The sequence below is a fragment of the Callospermophilus lateralis genome, chromosome 4 (assembly GCF_048772815.1).
Source record: "Callospermophilus lateralis isolate mCalLat2 chromosome 4, mCalLat2.hap1, whole genome shotgun sequence".
NCBI classification, from domain to species: Eukaryota; Metazoa; Chordata; class Mammalia; order Rodentia; family Sciuridae; genus Callospermophilus; species Callospermophilus lateralis.
The window spans coordinates 22,889,712-22,913,277 of record NC_135308.1 but is presented as its reverse complement, the minus strand read 5'-3'; the positions used below and the strand labels follow the sequence as shown (position 1 = coordinate 22,913,277).

At 38.8% G+C, this 23,566-nt stretch overlaps 1 protein-coding gene and 1 pseudogene across 2 annotated transcripts; both read left to right on the top strand.

The window, feature by feature from the left end:
* Window positions 1-330: 330 nt before the first annotated feature.
* On the top strand, window positions 331-667 carry LOC143396478 (coiled-coil-helix-coiled-coil-helix domain-containing protein 7 pseudogene; annotated as a pseudogene).
* Window positions 668-2,725: 2,058 nt separating this feature from the next.
* On the top strand, window positions 2,726-23,521 carry Aadat (aminoadipate aminotransferase). Of its 2 annotated transcripts, none has more exons than XM_076852360.1 (13): window positions 2,726-2,895; window positions 3,826-3,994; window positions 4,970-5,102; window positions 8,675-8,749; window positions 10,458-10,667; window positions 12,478-12,543; window positions 14,037-14,119; window positions 14,566-14,662; window positions 15,980-16,041; window positions 16,741-16,805; window positions 18,310-18,416; window positions 22,424-22,525; window positions 23,480-23,521. In XM_076852360.1, the coding sequence occupies exons 1-13, from the start codon at window positions 2,829-2,831 to the stop codon at window positions 23,519-23,521; spliced, it is 1,278 nt and encodes a 425-aa protein (XP_076708475.1). In that variant the 5' UTR covers window positions 2,726-2,828. The 2 variants fall into 2 exon arrangements, with proteins under 2 accessions (XP_076708475.1, XP_076708474.1); XM_076852359.1 differs by having other exon boundaries at window positions 2,829-2,928.
* The last annotated feature ends 45 nt before the right edge of the window (window positions 23,522-23,566 follow it).

Sequence of the window (23,566 nt, the reverse complement as noted above, 5' to 3'; positions counted from 1 at the left end):
TATGAACCAAAGAAAAAATTCTCTCTTTATGTCAATAAACCAAGAGTTTCATGGAATCATCTCCTTGTTTCCGCCATATGCAACACACTTTCAACCTAATTCTGACATAATGAAAAGTCAGGAGATTCAACAGGAGAGAGGACTGACTGTGACACTGAAGAGACATTCTGGGTGCTTCTTCAAAAATTCGTGTCAAGACGGCCTGGGCGCTGGTGAAGCGGCAGCCTGAGACGCTGACAGGCAGCACCTTGGAAGGCAGCGCGGCCTTGAATTCACATCCTTTCAGTTTTTCCTTCGGCTTGCCTGCCCCATTCCGTAAGAAGACTTAAGATGCCCGTGGTGACACACCGACTGAGAGATCCTGACGTAAATCCTTGTTTGTTGGAATCTGATGCTTCTAGCAGATGTATGGATGAAAATAACTATGATAAGGAAAGATGTTCCAGTTACTTCTTGAAGTACAAAAACTGCCGGAGATTTTGGAATTCCATCATGATCCAAAGAAGACAGAATGGAGTGACACCATCTATGCCCACAGCAGCAGAAAGAGATGAAATCTTGGGAGCAATGGGGAAAATGCCTTATTGAATGTTTACCCTAAAATTATTTATGTAAACTAGAAGCGGATAATTTTTTAAAAATGTACAATTACTATAATCTTTTAAAACTTGACTGGCCTTATCCAGACAGATCTGAAGATTTACAAGGAGAGACAGAATTCAGTTAGTTTTGTGTACTCTGTGTTTGTTCTCAATACCATGATAATATGTCACTGCCGCGCTGCACTTCCAGGAAATAAGGAGGGTTAGGAAAGATTATTGGAGTTGAACTTCTCTGCTGGGTTTCACATGAAAGTTTAGATGTGAACAAGCAAAGACTTAACAGGGCTGGGAGTTAGGTAATATTTCCAAAGAAAAGAAATTATTGGAAGAACAACATGATAGAAGGGAAGCTTCTGTTTCACCTAGAGTTTGAAAAGTATAAAGGTGAGGGGGATGAGTGGAAAGGTGGGTTGGGGTAGGTGTGTGGTGGTTCTCAAACCTCAGGCTTACCCCTAAAATCTCTTTTCTTCCTTCACTCACTCATCTTTGTTTAAATAAGGCTAGTACATTCACTAGGGGGGAAATGGGTCTAGGAAAACTGTTCTAAATAAATGGCATGAAAGAGAACTGGTGTTCTTTCCTTTCTTTCTTTAAGGAAAGGCTTAGGATCCTAGGCAACAGTCCATAAATTCTGGGTAACCTAATGAAACTGTATTATCAGTTTTTGAACTACAGAAAGAAAAAGAAATGGGTTCCCTTGGAAGGATTTCTGTTTACAGAGTGAGGTAGACAAGGAAGGATGTGGGGGCTTATCCAGTGAGCTCAACTTCATTTTGTGATATAAAAAGAGTGAGTTTTCAGTTTGGTGCATTGTATAGCATATATACTTGCTGCCTTTAAAAATCTAGTTTGTTTCATTTACAGAATAGTTTTGTAAAGAGACATTATTTAATAAAATTTAATGTAGACAACCAGTGAAAATAAATTGCCGTGTCCTTTCTCATCCGATCCTGGATCAAGAGCATTGTTTTAATGACTGCCGACAATCAACTATCCATCTGAGTCCAAAACAGTTCAGAAGTTTTTAAATTATATGACCTTGATTGTTAAATGTGATTCTATTTGAATAAAAAATGGATTGTTTCAAAAATTCTTTCAATTTTTGTAATGTTGTAGAAATAATGGGTTAAAATAGGACCTGAAGGGAATTATGTCCTATTTGTGTGAGAAGCATTTCAGTACAGGCTTGTTTCAGAGTTTGGAATTTTAATGTCACCTCTTTAAATGTACATACTAGTTATCAATATTCATTATGTAGCTGTTTGTCCTGATATAGCTTTTAAAATTTCCATTTATTTGTTTTAACCACTTTTGCCTTATCAATAAGCATTTCAAATATAGACATGAGTGCCCACCTTAAAAAAAATAAAAAAATAAAAAATTCGTGTCAACAAGCGGCCCTCAATTTCACGATCGTGGAGAAAGTGTTACTGGAATTCATCTAGGTCGCCTTGGTCATTTGCCAGGATAGTGCCGATAGTTTTATTGGTATAAAAAAAATGAGAATTTCTCACAGCAAGGGTCGGAACCAGTAAAATGCTCAGTCTGTGGCAGAGAAGACGCAGGGTACCCGCACACCCACCAGAACGCAGCCCCGAATGACCTCCAGCGCTCGGTTTAGAGACTAGGCGCTGCAATGAACCACAGCGACCACCAGATGGCACTCAAAGATCGGGATCGTGGCGGACCTCTGGGTCCCTCCAGCCGCCCGTCAACATCCGAGGGCCAAGTCTGCACCAATCTGGACGCTGTATTGGGGCAACTTCCAACCGCAAGAGAGTCCTGCAAGGTTTGAATGGGTTCAGACTAGGGTACGCGATCGCAAGTGCCTGGCGGCCAGGCCTCATCTCTGTCACGTCCTGCGCGCCAGCCGAGAGGGTCTTGGCCCGGGACCCCAGGTGCGGAGTCCGGTGACCATAGGCCGTGACTCGGGGCGGGAGAGGGCGCGGCCGGCCGAGCCTCCTAGGACCTGGCACGCAGACTCTTCCTCTGCGGGTGGACTTTGCCCATCTTGTCACCTCCCCAGGCCTATTTAGACCCAGAGACCAAACGCGGCCCTCAGCCAGGGAGGAGTGTCTGTCGTGTCCTCGGGTCACCGTGTGCGGGGACAAACAACGTGACGTGGCTAGAGTGAGGAATTAGGAGGCAGCACCCGACGCGCTGTTTTGTTTTTCTAGTCCTGAACCACCGAAGAAGGAAGGAGCTGGGTGCTGGGCCATCAGAGGCATGAATTACGCACGGTTCATAACCGCCAGGAGCGCAGTCCGAAAGACTTCTCCCATCAGAGCCACGGGTGAGAAACGCGGGTCGCGCCCCTTCTGCCGGGGTGGAGCTGAGAACGGTGCTCTCCCAGCTCAGGGTTTGGTTGCAACCTTTTATTCCACTGCTAAGGCTCACTGTGAGCCAGGCTCTGCACGCAGAAATAAAGTAGGCATTAGTCCTTGTATTCAAAGAAGTCCTGCTAGAGTGGAGGAGGAACAGCCCCAGGGGAGCTCAGGCTGCCTCCTGTGGGAGGGATCCTTGGAAGAAAGGCTGGCCACAAAGAATCTTCCTGGAAAGATGTGTGCACGGGTGCAGATTTGTGTGGAATTGGGAGGGCCTGGTCAATAGGAGAGACAGGCTGAGCCACAAAACACACGGGAAGGCAAGGGTTAAGCGAAAGAGGGTCTTCGGTGACACGTTGCGTATTCCTGATCCCTCTGCCTTCTGTTTCATCATCTCCATTCTTCAGGACCTCCGCCAACAAGGAAGCCCAGAAAAAGTTATTCTGTATTTACTTTAGACTGACATTCTCTCTTAATCCATTTGGGCTACTACATCAAAATATCACCAACTTTATCTTTCACAGATCTGGAGGCTGGGAAGTGCAACATCAAGGTGCCAGCTGACACCATGTCAAATGAGGACCATTCTTTATAGATGGTACCTTGTTGCTGGGTCCTCATGTGGTGAAAGGGGTTAGTTGGTATCCTCCATGGCAGAAGGAGGCCTTCCTCCCCTCTCTTTTTTAAGGACACTGATCCCAATCATGAAGCCTCTGTCTAAAGACCCCCACCTCCTAATACTACTACATTGGGCATTAGGTTTCAACATACCAATGGAGAGGGGGTGGACACCAACATTCACCCACAGCACATTTTATCACCAGAAATTGTTACACTATAATGCATACTAAGTTGTCTCTGTTGATAATGATCTTTCTTCTCTCCCATGTTTATCCTAGCTGATATTGTGAGCAAGGCACCAAAATCACTCATCTCCCTGGCTGCTGGAACTCCAAATGCAAATATGTTCCCCTTTAAGAGTGCTGTTATCACTGTAGAAAATGGAAATTCCATCAAGTTTGGAGAAGAGATGATGAAGGAAGCACTTCAGTATTCTCCAACTTCTGGGTAGGTCATCAGAGATAACATCATTTTATGGTTGCTCATCTTCATATCCTGCTCATAAAGTGACATTGCTTTTTAATGAGGTGTTCCATGATTAGGGAGGTTCAGGGAAGAATTTTCAAGTGCTAATTAAGAATAAAAGGGATATTAAATATTTACTTAACATTACTCAGTCACTACTTTTCAAACTTAAATGGCTGGGAAAGCCAGAGAAGCTTCTAGAAGGAAGTATGAGTTGAGCTGAGTATGACAACTGAAAAGATGGCTAGGTGAAAAAGCATATTGGGAGAAAGGAAGAAATGGATAATGCAAGAAACAGCAATCTTGAATAAGGGCCCCATTTAAACAGGTAACTATGCAAATACATTGCTTTTAAAGGTTCAAATATCTATAACTTCTTAAAGGCAAGCTGAAATATATACCTTAAGACTTTTGCTACCTGGTGTTCTTCCAAGGATAAAAGACAGTTTATGAAATCTATAAATTAGACTTTATTAGAACCTTCTTTATTTTGCAACTGAAGAATATATTGAAACATAATGTGCATGAATTACATGTAACTTATACCTAAGCTTTTCTTTCCATGATACAAATGATTTACTGAGCCTGAACTTCCAAGAAGTCTACAGAAAACTTCCTAAAGAGAACAAGGAATCTATTATGCAGTGTATGCTCTAGCTAAAAGAAAGACCTTACGCTTTCAAATAGGAAAGGTGTACATTCAAATCTCAGCTCATTGATTAAATGGTTGACTTTATGTGAATTTCTGACTAATTGACAATATGTGAATTTTCTAATCTCTAAATCTATTACCTCATCTTTTACATGGGAATATTGACACTAGCATTTGAGGATTTTTAAGTTGAATGTATAATGGGTTTGGTATAAAGATACCTTTTATTTTCTGTCTGCTATTATTATGATTAGTACTACTACAACTTCACTACTACCAATTTACAAATACATTTTATACTTTAGACTTCCGAAACTTGTATCCTGGCTAAAACAGTTACAAATAAAATTGCATAATCCTCCCACCATTCATTATCCACCCAGTCAAGGACAAATGGATTTATGTGTCACATCTGGCTCCCAAGATGGTCTTTGTAAGGTAAGACTGCAAGGAAAAGATAGCCATCATGCAAGAATCAAATATGCCTAAATATAGCGATCTCTCCCTCAACCACAAGAGGCTCATGTTTTGTAGATTACTGGTAGTTTTTCTTACCTTCACCTAGAATATAAATGGAAAACTCAAAGACAAAGCCCAGGGACAGAAGTGTATATATGGGATGGTTACAATAAACAAAAGCCAGATAGTAATTCGTTAGGTTAATCTATCAATATTTCCCTCTTCTTACCCTTATTGTAAATTTCCCTTATTGTGACTTTCAAAAATTATCTGCTCTTAATATCACTCGTCAGTCTGATTTTTGTTAAATACACACGTGACCAATGGCCTGGAGCTATGAATCATTAAACAGAGATTCCCCACCAAAAGAATACTCAACTCCTACCAAAAGCCAAAAAAAAAGCTCATGAGCATTGCCTCATTTTATCTGGCTCAAAGATTCGGGTTACATTTGATTTTTTACCTGTATATATGAAATTCGGATAGAATTTCAAACTTCCCTAGAAGGCACATCCTCATACCTCTGAGATGAAAATGGTACTCCTTTGGTGCCTATTTATGGAATCCCCAGGCTCACCACTGCTTGCATTTTATCTGCCTTGTGGCTGTACTTCTCTAGATCTTATACAGGCACTCCTTGACTTACAACTGGGCTCCATCTTGATAAACCCATTGTAAATTGAAAATCTGGGAAAGTCAGACATACATTTACAACACCTGCTGAATCTCATAACTTGGTAACACAGCTGCTGGCCCTCACAATTGCCTGACCCCTGACCGACTGGGAGCTGCCACTGCCAACATCCTGTGAGAATAGCAATATGCCACATCACCAGCTCAGAAAAAGATCCCTATCAAAATTCAAAGTGCGGTTTCTACTCAATGCACGTCACTTTCACACCACTATAAAGTGGAAAAATCATAAGTCAAATCATTCTAAGTCAGGGACCAGCTATACATATCTGTCTGTAACTTCTCTCATCCCCTCCATCCCCCTCCTTCTCTCTTTCTCCCTACCTCTTGTCACCTATTCCATCTGCCTCCTTACTGGGTTCTTAGAACTCCACAGTTGGAATCACCACTGGGTAGATCTCACAATAAAAAGACCCATGTCTGATCAGTTTCATCTATTTGAGTTTTTTTCCTTTTCTTTTTCATGAATAATCAGTCCTGAATACAGATTCTGTATATTCAGTCTTCACATCTAAATTAAAATATGACTCATTTATCATTATTTATATTAAATCAGAATAGCTATTTTTCTTCTTTATTTTGTGAAAACTGTAATCTGGTTAGCTTTAGTGAATTTTAATTGAGTTAATATTAGAGAATAATGGATTGTAGTAATAATACCTTTTAAAGATTTTTAGAAGTTAAAACAATTTTTCCTTCCTCTTTTTTGTATTTAATTATAAAAAAAAAGTAAAAGGATTGGCTACTAGTAGAGCTTTTGCATGAGGACAAGCATTTGTAATTCTCTGGTTTCATATTTAAGAAATCTCTTTCAATAAAATTATTTGAGCAAGTAGATAGACAATGAGCTTTTTTCTACAGAAAGATGTTCAAGACAGTTTCTTCTCCACCTGTCACAACACCAGTCACGTAAAAGAAGGAAGATAGCACAAATGGCCTAATAAGTAAATAGTTGATTATTTGTGTACATGCTTATTACAGGGGCCTTAGTAGGGATCTGATTTAATGTTTCTTCCACTTTGTTATCCAGGAAGGATGTTGTTTTGGGCTACTATGTTTCTGTCTGCATCTATTAAACAGTGCTGTCAGATGAGAAACAGCCTTCCCTTTTAATTGAGGATATTTGACTTTTGTATGTCCCCTAATTGAAATGGAAAATGGACATAATTAGGTTTTTGTTTGGTCTTTTAGTAATGCACAAGTCACTTAAGTGATTTTTTTGGCCCTAGGATGTTCTGTAAAGCCTGAGTCAACTGGAACTTTTCAGAAGAACATGTTTGTCTTAAGATATTAAAAGTTCCATAAGGAAAAAAAAATAAGTTGAACCTCACAGGCCAAAATGGAGAACAAAAGTCAAATCTCCTGTCTCCATTGGAAATGATCCTATTTTTGGTTCTGAGATGTAGGTTGCTAAAAATGATAGGAATAAGGGCTTGAGGACAGGATTGTGAAATATCACAAGGTAAGAAGGGATTACTGTGTACCATTCAGTCATTATTATGACCCCTTTGATATAGGCTGGAACAACCCATCGCCTGAGACCAATGATGTCACTGGTCAAAAACACTAAGACTTGTCAAACCTAGTCATAATTGACCTCTAGGTAGCCTTTAACACTATCAACCAGCCCAACCTTCTTAAATCCCTCTCCACCGGGTCTCCCAACCTTGTAGCATGGTTCTCCAGCTCACCTGTGCCACATCTTTGCAGAGTCCTCCTTTATGGAGTTATTACTATTATGGAGTTCAGCCTCAGTCCTTGAGCAGATCATCTCCTCAGCTGTGCACTTTGCTGGATTCCTGCATTCGCAACCATATGATCAACCATATGCCAGTAACATCCAAACTCTTTCCAAGTCCATTTGTCCATCTGTCCACCTGATACCTCAAACCAAAAGAGCTCCTCTTCCTCTTCCTCGGATATGGATGAGGTTTTGGTTTGGGAATTCAGTGAGGAGCACCATCTCCACCATCTATCTGGTTTGATAATCAGAATTCTAGGAATCGTTTTTTGACAACTCTTTTTCCTCATGGCCCTGTGGTCCCTGTTGGCTTTCATTTCCTAAAGACCTCTTAGGTCTTCCCTATAGTTCCACCTCTCTAGTTCAGACTACCCCAACTATCCCCAGGACTGTAGCAGTAACTTCCCTAATCACCCTAAAAAATTCCCAAACTTTTTCCCATATGTTCTCGCTCTTCTCTTATTCTTGCATACTACAGCCAGAATGACCGTTCCTTAAAATTCTTACCCACCTCCCTTTAGCTGATTGCCTGCTTGGTGTGGTGTCTGCCCAGTTCTCCTAGCCTCTCTCTACCTTCTTCTGGATACTCAATCTCACTTCCCAGAATTCTTTCAGTTTCTCAAAATGTATGTATTGTCACCCTGACACCAACTGATCAATTCCTCAGGGAAGCCTTATCTGAGTTCCCTAAATGCCCAAGCCCTGCAATTGTGCATCTGTACCACTGTTTGTAATCACATATAGATTTGCATAGTGTCTAGCTTTCCAGAGGACTGGCAACTCTGTGAGAGTTAGAACCTTATCCTTTGGCTCATCATTTTATCTGCAGAACCTTACACTGGCCTGACTTCTAGTAGGCATTTAACACATTTCAAAGAAGCTTGAAGGCCAAACCCAGATTGGCATCTAAGTTTGTAAATACAGGTTTATCAGAACTTGGTCACCCATTTATTGGTTTTTTACTATTCAGGCAGATGTGAGTGGTTGCAACACAGACACTATGGTCAACAAAATAGTGACTATATGGATCTTTACAGAAAATTTGCCAACTCCAGAGTTCTCTGAGCTCAAGCATGAAAATAATATTATCCAAGCTTACCTCTGCCTCTTTTGTTAGATATTTGAAATGCTTGTTGATCCTGGAGACAACATCCTCCTAAATGAACCTGCTTATTCAGCAACCATTCAAGCTGTGAGTACACATTTCTATGTGACAGCATTTCTCTTACAATAAATAGAAGAAGCTTTGCTCCTTTAGGATTATCTGCCCACTGAAAACTAAAATAGCATCTTTCATCTGTAAACAAGAGAATCTTAAATGATGTATTAAAATAGGTTAAATGTACCCTCTGCTGCATACATTTCTTTATTAAAATCCAAATGTATAGGCGCTAATGAGTACACAAATTACATCTTAATATTTTATTTGAAATGTGACTTAATTTATGAAAACTTGCTTTATATTTACCATCTTTTGTTGCAGTATGCCTAAGTATAATCATTTTGCATGTCAACTTAATATAACTTCAAACTGATTTCCCACTCCACTGTGAAATGAATGAGACTACAATATCCAGAATAAAAGTCTGATCCTCTGCCTCACCACTGAGAATTAGGTTTCTTGGGTTCACTCTGCTTTCATATAGATATGTCCACAAACCGGAACAAGTACAGGAAAGTATAGTCATAATGAATAGGGAGTTGGAAACTACAGTGAATGGTTATAGGAACCACAGCAGTGAAGAGAAGACCCCAGAGAAGACAGGAAATTGTTCTCAAATATGTAAGTTAGCCATGTGACAGAAGAATTAGATTTATTTGTCCATGTTCTCAGGTGGGCAGAACTGAAAGGTGGAAACTACAGGGAAATGATTTCAACTCAGAATAAGAAATTTTTAGTTATTGGCCCTACCTGACTGCCTAAGTAAGTTACACATTTCCCATTGTTGCAGGTGTTCAAAGTTACCTGCTTAATCCAAAAAACAAACAAACAAATGCCAAATGTTTTCTCTGATATAAGGAGGCTGATTCATAGTGGGGTAGGGAGAGGGGGCGTGGGAGGAATAGACAACTCTAGATAGGGCAGAGGGGTTGGAGGGGAAGGGAGGGGGCAGGGGGTTAGAAATGATGGTGGAATGTGATGGTCATCATTATCCAAAGTACATGTATGAAGACATGAATTGGTGTGAATATACTTTATATACAACCAGAGATATGAACAATTGTGCTCTATATGTGCAATAAGAATTGTAATGCATTCTGATGCCATACATAAATTTTTAAAAAATTGTAAAAAGAACCACTTCAAATTCTGATTTCTAAAACAATTCCTTCAGAAAAGACTGTGTGAGACTGTATGCTGAATGACCCCTGTATCTCATTGGCTTGCAGTTATAAAAGTTTGTTTCCCTCACACTATAGATTCACAAGACTGATGCTATTCTCTCCTTTGTCATCTTCATGCCAAGCCTCAAGTTGACAGAAGCAGCTTGTGTCTCAAACACTACCAATCTTAAAGAAGAAGGAAAGCAGACGTAGAAAATCACATGCTAGGGTTTATAAAACTTCTGTTTGGAGGAAACACCCTTCACCCCTGCTCAAAAGATATTTTCCAGAGCAAGGCACATGGCCAAGTCAAACATAAATGGGGCAAGGAAGTATAATGCTTCCCCTGCAAACAGACAGGAGGTAGAGTGGAACAATAACAGAATCTACCCCAGAGGAGCAATAGAATTACAGTATGTGACCTCAGCCCTCCAGAGCTTGGAGCTGAGTACAGGTTCATATCTTCAAGGGTGTAAGTAAAATGCTCTTGGTCCATATTACAAAAAAAAAAAAAAATAGTGGCACTTCCATCTCATGTTCTTGTCTGACTCTTGGACTTTCTTTGTGCTATACAGCTGCTACCACTGGGCTGCAACATTATTAATGTTCCCAGCGATAAATATGGGATTATTCCAGACTCCCTCACAGAAATACTTTGCAGATGGAAACCAGAAGATTCAAAGGACCCCAAGAAAAACACCCCCAAATTTCTATACACTGTCCCAAATGGCAACAACCCAACTGGAAATTCATTGAGAGGTGACCGCAAAAAGAAAATCTATGAGGTATTTTTGAAAAATGGGTTAGGTGGTTATGCTTTTGTTTATGTTTGACATTTTGGAAGAGTGGTGCACAAGTTCCCTTCCTTGTTAACCTCTTGCTTATAAGGAAGACAATTTTTAATAAAAGTAGCTCGCCAATGCTGAGAATTCTAGTAAATTTAGACACAAGAAATCACTATGCTCTTTGTTGATGAAATTTTTTTTTCCCTTAATTGATGTTTCATATGACAGAAATAACATTCTTGGCTTGATGTTAAACTTCATGAGATTTTTTTTCTTTAATATTTGGCCCCACATTTGATTTTCATTATTTTAAATTTGGGGTTTTAACTTGTCTCTTCTGCTTCCTATTCTTTATCATTTGGGTAACGAAGATTCCTTCAAAAAATAAGAGACATGCTCCTTTTTTTTTTCTTTTTTAGTAAAATCTCTTTTGGTATCTATGATGCCTAGATTTTCACCCTGAACATTTTTTAAAATATCCAACATTTATTGTACTATACAGAAATCTTTGAAAAATAAGAGAAATTTTTAAAATCTCCTTTCTATATCTGTGTTCCCTAAGCTTTCCCTTTAAATAGCTTTTTAAAATAAGTACCAAAATTGTATTAAACTATATAGAATTTAATCATTTTCAGTGGAATCATAAGACAGATACTAACTAGTTCCTTTTACTCAGAAAATATAGTTTCAAAACATTTTCTTGTTATTATTTGTACTCTCCTATGCTCTCTCCTGGGTTCTCTGCTCATTTCTCTAACCTCCCAAGAAAGCTTTATCTGATTCCACGATTATAAATTCCATTCCACATATGACTCCCACATTGTTCAGCGCTACCTTTCTCCTGAACTCCAGACTTCTGTCCTTAATTTTCTACTTGTATCTCCACATAGATGTCTAATAGAATTTCAAACTTAACATGGCCAAACTGGGACTCCTGCTTTTCCCCAGTTCTACCCCAAACCTCTAATCCACAACCACTCCAGGTACTCCATCCCCATAAATAGTGTGTCCACAAAGAGTTAGTTAGCCTACATTCCTCTCTTTTCCCTCTCTCTACCCCAACCCCCACATCCAGTCCATCCTGTGAACTCAACCCCAATGTTCATTCAAAATCCATCCATTTTTCTATACTACCGTTCCTAGACCCATCTCCTAAGCCACAGCAGCTGTCACCAGACTAGGATAAGGACACTGCTGCATTTCACTCTCGGTCTTTGACCAATGGACCATTCTTTGTCCAAATTCCTTTGTTCACCTTGCAAAGCCAAATGACATGGTCAGTTCTGTTCTTGGGCCTTTTCTCTTACACCTTTGCCAAGCCTACTTGCTACAGTCACTCTGGCCTTCTTTCTAAACATGCCAGGCTTTCTGCTTACCCCAGGATCTCTGCTCTCACGTATCCCTCAGTCTAGAATCTTTCCCCTGATGTTTGCACAACTTGTTCCCATCATTCTGAGTTCCAGTGTTACCTTGCAGGGAGGGCTTCCCAAGGATCCAACCTGAATAACTACCTCTCTCTCAAACTTGATCATATTGAATGTTCCTAGAATTTAACCCCTGCTCCCATCTAATGATTTTTTCTGCTCATTGCCCACTGGCTTATTCATCTCTTTCCCACTAGACATTGGTTTCTGGAGAAAAGGAGTCTTTAGTTCTTCATTCATCTCTATCCTCACGGCCTGGTATGGCAGACCCTCAGTCACTTCTCAAATGAATGGACAAATGAGTACCAAAAAAAAAAATTACAATTCCAAATGATTTTAATTTTAGATAGTTCCTAAGAAGTAAATATATTACTTTAACCTTTTAGCTTGCAAGAAAACATGATTTCCTCATAATAGAAGATGATCCTTACTATTTTCTCCAGTTTAACAAGGTAAGTGATGATGTCAACTCATTTCACCTGTAGAAGACACATAGTTGTAAGTTATTGTGCAGCATTTAAGGTCAGTCTGGCTGCTTGGTTAGAACTGTCTACTTTTGCACTGAAATTAGTGAATTATTACTAACTTGCTACCAACTTTAATTTTTTAGTCTTCCAGTTTTATCTCAGGATTAGCACTTTTCATTTTTTTCTATTACTACTCTTTCTAGAAATTGTTTACCTTTAAAATACTAGCTGGCTCTCTAAACCATGCATTTAAGTGGACAGAGTAAGTCAGGCTGCTTGTCTTGAACTTGAAATTCTGTTCTATCTAGCTCCTTAAGCATTCCACCTTGGGTGTCCACCTCCATGTAATGGTAGGGCTAGGAAGGATGGGGAAGCCATGTTCAAGCTGAAGAATTAGACGTGTGCTCAGTTAGTGTGCTCCATTCTGCACACAGAGGGAGGCCTCAGGCAACAGGCCACTTAGTTGCCATTCCTGTCATTTATGCCCTGAACAATATCTGCAGAATAATGGGCTTTTAGATTCCTTTTCACTGTACACAGATGTGCTTTTCACAATTACTATTTTCTAACGAACAGTGGTAGTGGGAGACTACCCAACGCCTGATTCCTCAAATCTGATATTTTACTTGCTCTCAGGGTTGCAGAGAACATGTTCTTGGATTCAGTGCTCCCTTTAAATCTACTGAGAAAAAAAAAAAAACAGAAATTCTCTGCGATTTGTCAGAACATTATTTTACCTACCTGCCCTCCTACCTCAGCATGACCATGAACCCCTTTCTTTGTACCTAGGTTTGAAACAAATTTTGAAGTCAATATTTCATATTGATTATGTTTCTCAACTTCATTCTCCCCTCTTTCCCCCCTCCCCCATCTTTCTAGTTGGTTCTAAGGATCAACATTCTCTCAACAATCCTGAATGCTTCTGGCCCTCTTCATTTTGATCTTGTCCAAACAAATTTTTCTTGAGTCCTTCTTCTAAATCTGTTAATCCAGATTTTATCTCCTGGAACAAAGAAGGCCTGTTTGAGAAACCTCTAAATTCGTAGCCATGGCATCTGGGCAAAGACAGAAGCCTTTCGGGGCTGGGGATGTGGCTTAAGCGGTAGCGCGCTCACCTGGCATGCGTGTGGCCCGGGTTCGATCCTCAGCACCACATACAAAGAAAGATGCTGTGTCCGCCGAGAACCAAAAAATAAATATTAAAAAATTCTCTCTCTCTCTCTTTCTCCCTCCCCCACTCTCTCTTTAAAAAAAAAAAAAAAAGACAGAAGCCTTTCTGAGTGTGTTTGGAAAAAAAGCCTTGAAGACAGGCAGATGCTAGTAAAAGAACGTGCACATGTTTCTTTCTCCATGGTAGAGGGTTGAGACAAAGATAAGAGTAGTGCTATCGGGTTTCAAATCCATCCCTTCTCTGCTCTGTACAAATAACCCTGCAGTTTGAGTTTATAAATTAACAGTCATTTTCTTCCCCTTTTAAGCCCTGGGAACCAACATTTCTTTCCATGGATATTGATGGGCGTGTCATCAGAGCTGACTCCTTCTCAAAAGTCCTGTCCTCTGGGTAAGTCCTGTGTCTCTAACCTGAGATTGGCCTCAGTATCATTTAGTCCAAACAATTCTTCTCATTTAAGATGCTTGTATTCCACTTGCCTTATAAACACCAGTCTCTTTGTGAATATGAATATAGGCCTTTTTTTTTTCTCTTTATTCATCTTCAGTAGTCAAAGATGCTTGGCCATGAATCTAAAGTCATAGAGAAACTAGTTCAGTATAGTGTATGAAAGAGGATATTCAGAAATACTTGGCTAGACTTGGATGATTTTATAAATGTACACTTTAATTTAAATTTATATTTGAAAAAATAAGAACTTAGTTTTATTAGAATGTTTTAATTGTCTAGATCCATCTGAGCCCAGGTCACTGCTCTCTTCCTCGTGAAATCAGCAAGGTGATGTGTACTAATTGTTAATACAGGATTGACATCAAGCCTTTTCTGTTTTTGTGTAGGTTGAGGGTAGGGTTCCTAACTGGCCCAAAACCCCTGATAGAGAGAATTCTTTTACACATTCAAGTTTCATCCCTACACCCCTGCACTTTCTCACAGGTAAGTACCATTTAGGAAACAGGAGTTTTAAAAAATCAGATAAGAACAAAGTAGATGTTGGCAAATGAGATTAAGCTAAAGTGACAGGGAAGAAAAATCACCACTGCTAAATCTGGTTCTAAATACAGACTGAATTAGAAGATCAGATACCAGGTATTTACCCAAAAGGCGAATGGAAACTGAATGACCCTGGTGTTGCTGTGCAGCAAAAACCCAAACGTCTTGAGAATCTGGGCATCATATTCATCTTGTACCCTCAGGGGACTCTAAAAAAGCCTGTGAAACAGAACAAAATGGAACTGAATTTTTGAAGTAATGTTGACTTTAGCTTTATTGTCTTGGAACCTGCCGTGGGAGCACGAAATTCAAACCTCTTTAGTAACTCAGATGGCCTTCATTGCACAGATGCCGTCTCCTGCAGACACTAGCTGGAATGCATTTTAATGAAAAGAAGGTCGACTTAACTTGGGAGAAAGTATAAATTTTCCCACAAGCTCTGAGAAATTATTATATTTGAAAATTTTGCAATCTTTAAAATCAGATTTCAAGGATAGAATTACTAAGTAACAACTCAAAATGAATCTGAAAATTTGTATTTTATGGGACACTTGTTTGGTCTTGTAAATTCCATAAAGTGTGGATGTCCCCATATTTTAGTGGGTCAGGAACTTTTCCCATGTTATTTGTACCTGCTATCAACAAAGAGTCAATATTAGTTTATAACATTTAGATAGAAAAATCTCTAAATTATAGAACTTACATATCTACTGTGTGTGTGTGTGTGTGTGTGTGTGTGTGTGTGTGTGTGTGTGTGTGTTTTAGTTGGAAATGCAGCTCAATAACGAAATATTTGCTTAGCAGGTGCAAGGCCCTGGGTTTGCCACTGAAAAGGAGGGTGGGGGGAGAAAAGGCAAAAGACTGGTAAGCAATGGCTTGGATCTGGCGTTGGACAGTCTGCCTTTGAATATGAGTTCTCTGACTACTTCATCAGAAAAATTAGCCCTAATGCCTCAATTTTTCTAATCGGTAAAATAAAAATAATCTGCCTAATAATTACATGGTTATAAAGATTAAGTTAGCCAAAATCTATCGATATGTTACAACAGTGCCCAACATAACAAGACTATATAAATATTTTTCATTTTGACTAATGTGGTAGTTATGTTATTAATTATTGTTTATTATAAATCACTGATTGGTGTAAGTCAGCCAATATGCATACACGTGTAATCAGGAGTGTTTTCCTTGTACATCTGACAAAACCAAACAATTTCAGGGAGTGAGCCGTGACATTTGTTACCGTTCTGTCTCTTTTAGTTCATGGTGTTAGAGCTTCTGCAGCAGTGGGGAGAAGAGGGCTTCCTGGCTCATGTTCAGAGGTATCAAATCACTTGCTAAGATGTTTATAAGATGTTAAGACCCCAGTGGACAAGGTATGGAGCAGCCAGTAGTGATTCACTCTTCTTCTTCCTGAAGTATCCTGAGATAGACAATAAGACAGTCTCCTAGAAGTCACAGCCTCTTCATCTTAGCAGCTCTTCTCTAGAGAGACTCAGGAGCATCCCAGGTACAGTCTGAAAGCCAGGGCCACCCATGTCCACGACAATCTGAAATTCACACTAAGTTATATCCTCAATCTAGAGGATAAACAACTCATACATATACATATTTTATTTAATAATCAATTTACTATGAGAGACACATGACACAGGACTGACAAAAGTACAGAGGAGTGAGGATGAATCGCTGGTGTACTACTGGTATACTTTTGATCTTGAGCATTCTCCTAGCCTCCCAATGACCATCGTTATTTGAGACACCTAAACCCAAGGACCAGTCCTGCTATTTCTACGTTCCCTGTTTTACATAGTAACAACCTTTTTGGCTTTATTAATTTTCATTTTTTAATCAGCCCATAATAAAGGAAAAAATATCACCAGATAGGTCATGGTGATATTTATCAAGAATGTAGTCAAGATAGAAAAAAAAAAATTCTTATGGCCTGGACTCCAGAGCCTTTTTTGTGTTTCTGCAGCCAATGGACTGAACACACCCTTGCTACTGATTCCTTCTTCCAGGGTCACTGATTTCTACAGGAGCCAGAGGGATGCAGTATTGGCCGCTGCAGACAAGTGGCTAAGTGGTGAGTGGAACATGTGTCTGCCCTTTGGATAAACAGCAGCAGCCATGTGAATGGCTGATAAACACCATGAATGAACAATCTGGTGGGAAAGAGACAACATTGCCTGGCAATGTTCTTACCAAGGAAATGTTGCCTACAAATAATCTCACAAGAGGCATCCTGTACCCACCGCCCTGGCACAGTTCTCCCCGTCCCTAATTGACTGTCTGCTCTAAGAATTTTGGTTCAAAAAAATCAGTCTAAAAATCAACCAGCAATAATTTACTTAAAGCTAAATAACATCCATCTTCAAAATATTATAGTTCTTTCAAAATTTTGTCCCACACAAACAACGTACTCTATTTCTAACTAAACTGTATCCACAAATAATACAGTCTAAGGCAGATCTCTCATGACATAGATTTTGCCTTTTAATCATTAGCCTCATTTATCTAATATTACCTATTGCTAATTTGTAAGAAGCTTAAGATTTACTTTTCATTGTGGAAGAAAGTTAGATGGATTACACAGCTTTAATTGTATCATTAAAAATGCCTTATCAAAAGCAGCCTTTGATAAGAACAATAATAAACCAAAAATATCAATTCCTTATTTCTGAAATATCTCATTCCCTATAAAGTCTTGGTAAAAACAGAATTATAACCTGTTTGATAAGAGTACCATTTTCCAATTTTCATAGTAATATTGAAGAAAAAGTTTTAACCAACAGCAAGTTGTTTGTTTTTTTTTTTAAGATAGTGATTAAAAATCAAAATAATTATCCTTTCTTCTTGGTTTCCCTATCCTAACACTCAGGGAAACAGAAAGCTGGAATTTTAAGCCCTCCTTTTCATAATTAATTGCATTCTGATGAAAAAGAATTCACCGGACTTCTAAACTAAATAATGGGATTTATTGAAATACCAGAAGACTCCAGAAAGAGATGAAGAATCCTCTTTTAAAATGAAACAAACACATTTGCCCCAGGTGTGGTCCTAATTACATGAAGGAGAGAGAGGCACCAGTTCCCCAATCTCCACAAAGCCTGGCTGCAGCTTTACATGTGTACTCAGGAACTATTCAGTCTCTCTCCCTACCTCTTATCCCTACACTGACTCTGAAATAGACCTAGAACATTAATTTTTCAAGGATCATAAAATTATATTTTCAAAAAATGTTACTACTGGGCATGGTGGCATCTGTCTGTAATTCCAGTGGCCTGGGAGGCCAAGGCAGGAGGATTGCAAGTTCGAGGCCAGACTCAGCAATTTATTAAAGTCCTAAGCAACTTAGTGAGACTCTGTCTCAAAATTAAAATAAAAAGGGCTGGCAATGAAGCTCAGTGACAAAGCATCCATGGTCCAATTCGAAGTACAAAAACAACAAATAAAAAACCAATATTATCACTGAAGGAACTTTTTTTTTGGAAGTACTAGTTTATAATCACTGCACTTGTGTCATGGAACAATACATTTAATACCATCCGAAATGCCTTTGGAAGATGTTTATTCTCCTTTGTTTGTAGGTTTGGCAGAATGGAATGTTCCCGTTGCCGGAATGTTCTTATGGATTAAAATTAAAGGCATTCCCGACACAGAACAACTGATTAAAGAAAAAGCCCTTAAGAAAGAGGTAAACCTGGGAGGTGGGTGGAAGGGGGAACCCTAAAGGAAAGTTGCTCTTTTTATTTGAATAAAAATGAAACAGAGATAGATTTTGGTTGCCCACCATTCATAAGTAATGGTCTGATATTAGGTGCTTTTCTCATTATTCAAATTGTAATAAACGTAGGATTCTATAATTCCTCGGCTGGTCTAAGTCAACAGAAACACTATCATTCATCTCAGTGGATGATTACTTTAGTGGCTCAGAACAGTCTCCGGAGACACACTCCTTGGGTTTCAGTCCAGCTCCACCCCTTACTGGACATGTGGTGTGGGGTAACTCACCCTCTCTGTGCTTTCTCTCAGGGAGAGTAAGAATCCATCCCTCAAAGGGTGGTTGCTATGTTTAATGAATTCTCTGTGTAAAGCACTTGGACTAATAAATACCTGGCACCTAGTAAGTTGTAGCCACTGGTATTTCCAGTGGAGGGACTTTCTTTGTTGTTGTTGTTGTTGTTTTTCCCGGATTATGAAAGTAAAGTGTGCTCACAGTAGGAAATGTGAAAAATGCATAGATTATAATGAAAATTTTTAAAAACAGCCCATCATTTCACCACCCACATTTTGTGACCACTTACGGTGATTTTCTTGGCAACCTTCGGCTGTGCGGTTATTTTGCATGGCTAAAATTACATGAAAAAGTTTGTATCCTGATTTTTTTCAATTAAAATTAGCTCATACGTCATTGTTTTTCTCCTTGTATAATTAAATCTGCTGAGATTTCATTTGGGGGCATTGATTAGGCTATCAATCCTAAAGGAAACTTTTTTTCTGTATAGCTTTATAATTTACCAAATAAATTATATTTGGCAAATTATCCCTCTGCATTTATTAATTCCATTATCATGTTTGTTATTGAATCTTTGTAAACACAGAGGTCTGTTTCTAGAATGCCTTTTGTCTTGGATTTGTAAACATAAAAGGAGAGAGTGAATTGACTGGTGGATGACAGGGTGCCCAAGCTGGTGTATAAGAGACTCTAGAGGTTAGATCTAGAGACAGACCACCTGAGCAAAGTCATTATCCTTTCTATCCATCTTATTTGAGGGCAGGACTCACACTTTACTCATTATTCTAATCCAAGTAGCGTCACATACTAGGTACTTAATATATATTTAATTAATTTATATCAAACAAATACATTTTTCCATCTATTTTTTTTAAATTGGTGCTTTGTAAGTAACATATAGGTGGAATTCACTGTGCATAGCATAATTTGGTCAATTTCATTCCACTCCTTCTTCCCTTCAATCCTCTTTCTCTAATCCATTGATATCCCTTTTATTTTCATGATGTCCCTACTTTTTATCCCCCTTATTTTGTTCTAGCGTCCACATATGAGAGAAAACATTCAACCTTTGGCCTTCTGTATCTGGCTTAATTCATTTACCATGACATTTTCCAGTTCCAATCATTTATTTGCAAGTGTCATGATTTTTTTTTCTTTATGGCTGAATAATACTCCATCGTGTGTATACACCACATTTTCTTTAACAATTTGTCTGTGGACAGCCCCTGGGCTTATTCCATAGCTTGGCTATTGTGAATCATGCTGCTGTAAACATTGATGTGTCTACACTATAGCATGCTGATTTTAGTTCTCAAATACATTTTAATATAATAAATCAACTTTATATTTTCTTTGCTTCTCTATCAATGCCATTATCATCAAGCACTTTGGTTAATGTCTCTGTGTTTGTATCTCTGAGCTAAGTGCTAAGGATGTTGACTTGATGTTTAACTTTGCTTGTTTTTTTTTCTTCTTCTTCTTCATTTTTTCTGTATATTCTGCTGCCTACTCCTCAACATTTTCTAAACAATCTCCAATTTATCACTGCTGCCTTAGCCCAAAGTTTGGTCATTTTTTTACACTATTTTTTTGTTTGTTTGTTCTAATTAGTTACACATGACAGGGAAATGCATTTCGATTTATTGTACACAAATGGAGCACAAATTTTCATTTCTCTGGTTGGACATAATGTAGAGTCACACCATATATGCAGGCATACATGTACCTAGGGTAATGATGGTCATCTCATTCTATCATTTTTCCTGCAAGTTTGGTCATCTTTAAAGAGATTATTACCACTCCTTCCTTCTCTTACATGTCCTTGCTTCTAGTCCATTCCAAAACTTTTCCACTATATTGGGAGAAAAGGTAGTTTTCATATTTTATTAATCAGTACCAAGAAACTCATCTTCTGCCTTGAAATCATTTCCCAAGAGTACTCTCAAATTATTTCACTACCAGCTCATCTTGTTTTACTTGACAGTACCCAATTTTATACCATTTAAGAACAAACAGAACTTTGTTTTTGAAGGCCATAATTTCACTAGTTAACATTAATTACTGTAAATTATAAACTCCAAAATCTCAAAGACTTAACACAATAGAAGTCTATTTTTTTTTCTTTTTTACTTCAGATGAAACCTGGGGTGCTTTACCACTGAGCTACATCCCCAGCCCTTTCTATTTTTTTTATTTTGATACAGGGTCTCACTAAATTGCGTAGGACCTCAATAAATTGTTGAGGCTAGTCTGGAACTTGCAATCCTCCTGCCTCAGCTTCCCAAGCTCCTGGGATTACAGGCATGTACCACCACACCCCGCAGAAGCCTGTTTCTGACTGACATGAAATTCAGAGCTGCAATCTACAGACAAATACAATCCAGCAGTGACTCAGAGACCCTGATTCCTTCCGTTTTGTTGCTTCCAATCTTCATACGGATTCTAAGATCGCTACAAAGTGGAAAGAGTCTGGGAGATCACACAGGGGAACGTTTCAGGGCCCAGGACTAGAAGTAACATTCGTGACTTTGGTTTACCTCTTTGGTTATAATTCACCCACGTGACCACACACAACTAGAAAGAGGCCGGGGAATGGGAACATAACTTAGTGGCAAAGCAGGTACTTAGAATGCATGAGTGAGGTCCTGGGCTCGATTCCCACCAGAAAGAAGGAAGGAAGGAAAGGAGGAGGAAATGGAGGGCTAGAGAATTAAGTATGTTTGTCCAGGATAAAAAGGCAGTGGAGTCTGCAATCAGTGAGCTGTTCCTGACATAGGGCAATTGTGCCAGGTACAGAGTTCACACCTGTAATTCCAGCTACTCTGGAGGCTCAGGCAGGAGGATTCCAAGTTTGGGACCAGCTTGGGAACTTAGAGAGACGCTGTCTCAAAATAAAAAGTAATGATGGCTGAGCTGCAGCTCAGGGGTAGAGTGTCTCTGCACTCTATCTTCACACACTTGGTTAACATTTTTACTCCTTCACTTCATTTATTTATTTACTTGTGTCTCCTTTCAGTTCTTCGCACCATTTTCTTGCCATCTCAGAGCGTTCACACTCCATATTGTCTCCCTAAGACACTGTTCCCTGCTTCTTTCCAGGATAACAGCTGCTTACCTTTCAGGTTTCCCAGCTCAAAAATCTCTTTCAGTATTGGTCAAATTATATCCAAATTGGCCAGATTATCCCGTGTGCACATATGAATATGTAACGACAAATCCTATCACTATGGTCAACTACAATACGCCAATAAAAATGTGGAAAGAGAACAAATTAACACTTTTAAATTTGATAATTTGAAATGGTATTTCATTGTTTGAATCTATATTAGTTTTCTAGTCAGGCTAGACATTTATTCACTAATTGCCATTTCTGTTTCTTTAGTAGGGTGTCCTTTGCACATTAAAACTAGAATTCTATCAGTGTTCTTCTCCATTTCTGTGTGTTCTTTATACGTGGAGAAGAAATGGCATTGGCCATATTTATGGTAAACATTTTTCCAGTTTCTGTGCACCTAATTTTGTTTCTTGTATGGCGTGTGCAGTTTTTGTGTGAATATTTTATTTTGTGATTCCTTTGACCAATTTTAAACCTAAAATGTCTGTCCCCATTTGAGAACAGTTTTACCTATGTGTTCTCTTAGCCTTTCCTAACTGGCACATCACTGATGTCCCACCATGTCTCCTAGGTCTTAATGCTTCCTGGAAATGCTTTCTATGTCGACAGCTCGGCCCCTAGCCCTTACTTCAGAGTATCCTTCTCTTCAGTCTCTCCAGAGCAGATGGATGTGGTAAGGACCATATTCTGTTAGAGATACTCTAGCTCTCAGTTCTGGGGTTTGGCGCATGTGTTCACTTTGTAATTTAAAACAGTATTGAATGTCTTCTTGGAATGCTATACAGCAGATATTCATGGGCCAGTCATGAACTCCCATTAAACATCCCCTTTAGGCTTCTGTAGATAAAAGAGATGAAATTGGAGTTCAAGTTTGCTGTCTTCATGATGAACCTTTCAGAACCTAATGAGCAGTCCCAGAAAGTTCCCAACATGTCATGGGGAAAACCCGTTTCCTTTCTTCCCCTCACAAAGTTACCACAAATGAGAAGTACAAATTCATAATATCCTTCACTCTCCTCTGAGGAAAATAGCATCAGTAAGGGTCAATAAAATAATATTCTTAAGTTAATCTCAGTAATGCTTTAACCAAAATGAAAAGAAGCAAAGAAACAAGATCCTAAGGGCTACACATCTGGAATTAAAAAGAAGAGCTATAAATTGACAGTGCCGTTCACCTTCGAAAGGTGTTTGTGCTTAAACCTGGGAGATGGGCTTTTTGGGTGTGTTCTTTCTTTACTTGCTTTCTCCTATCATTAAATGTGCTTTTCATAAATTATTTCTGCTTTTATATATGAAGAGAGTTGGACAGTTGAAACTGTATAAAATGCATTTTCAGGGCAGAAATTATATGAAAATATAAAATCATTTGCATTGTAGATAAAATGGAAAATATTGATTGTGAGATCTATAAGAACCCCCATTATCCTGGAAATCCAATATGCTTCCATCTACGTTTTATAGTAGAAGTTGGAGGCATCCTCCCCAGAAAAAAAGTGATGTCCAGGGTGATTTTTCAACTCCTTATCTCAACCTTGCATAAGTAATCTGTTTGCATTTTTTAAATTAGGATAGACTTTTCCAAAATAGCCTCCTGATTTCATCCATTCTTGTCTTTTTTCTATTTTAGGCCTTCCAGAGATTAGCTCAACTTATAAAAGAAAATTTATGAAGAAATCAAACTGATTATAGTACTCATAGATTTTCCAGATAAATT

What these genes read in the sequence shown, in the direction of transcription:
- Aadat (XM_076852359.1), top strand. Translation starts at nt 2,829, where the DNA reads ATGAATTACGCACGGTTCATAACCGCCAGGAGCGCAGTCCGAAAGACT. An exon ending in TCAAAAGTCCTGTCCTCTGG is followed by an intron (nt 14,120 to 14,565) that starts GTAAGTCCTGTG and finishes GTTTTTGTGTAG; the next exon opens with GTTGAGGGTAGGGTTCCTAA. An exon ending in CTCCAGAGCAGATGGATGTG is followed by an intron (nt 22,526 to 23,479) that starts GTAAGGACCATA and finishes TTTCTATTTTAG; the next exon opens with GCCTTCCAGAGATTAGCTCA.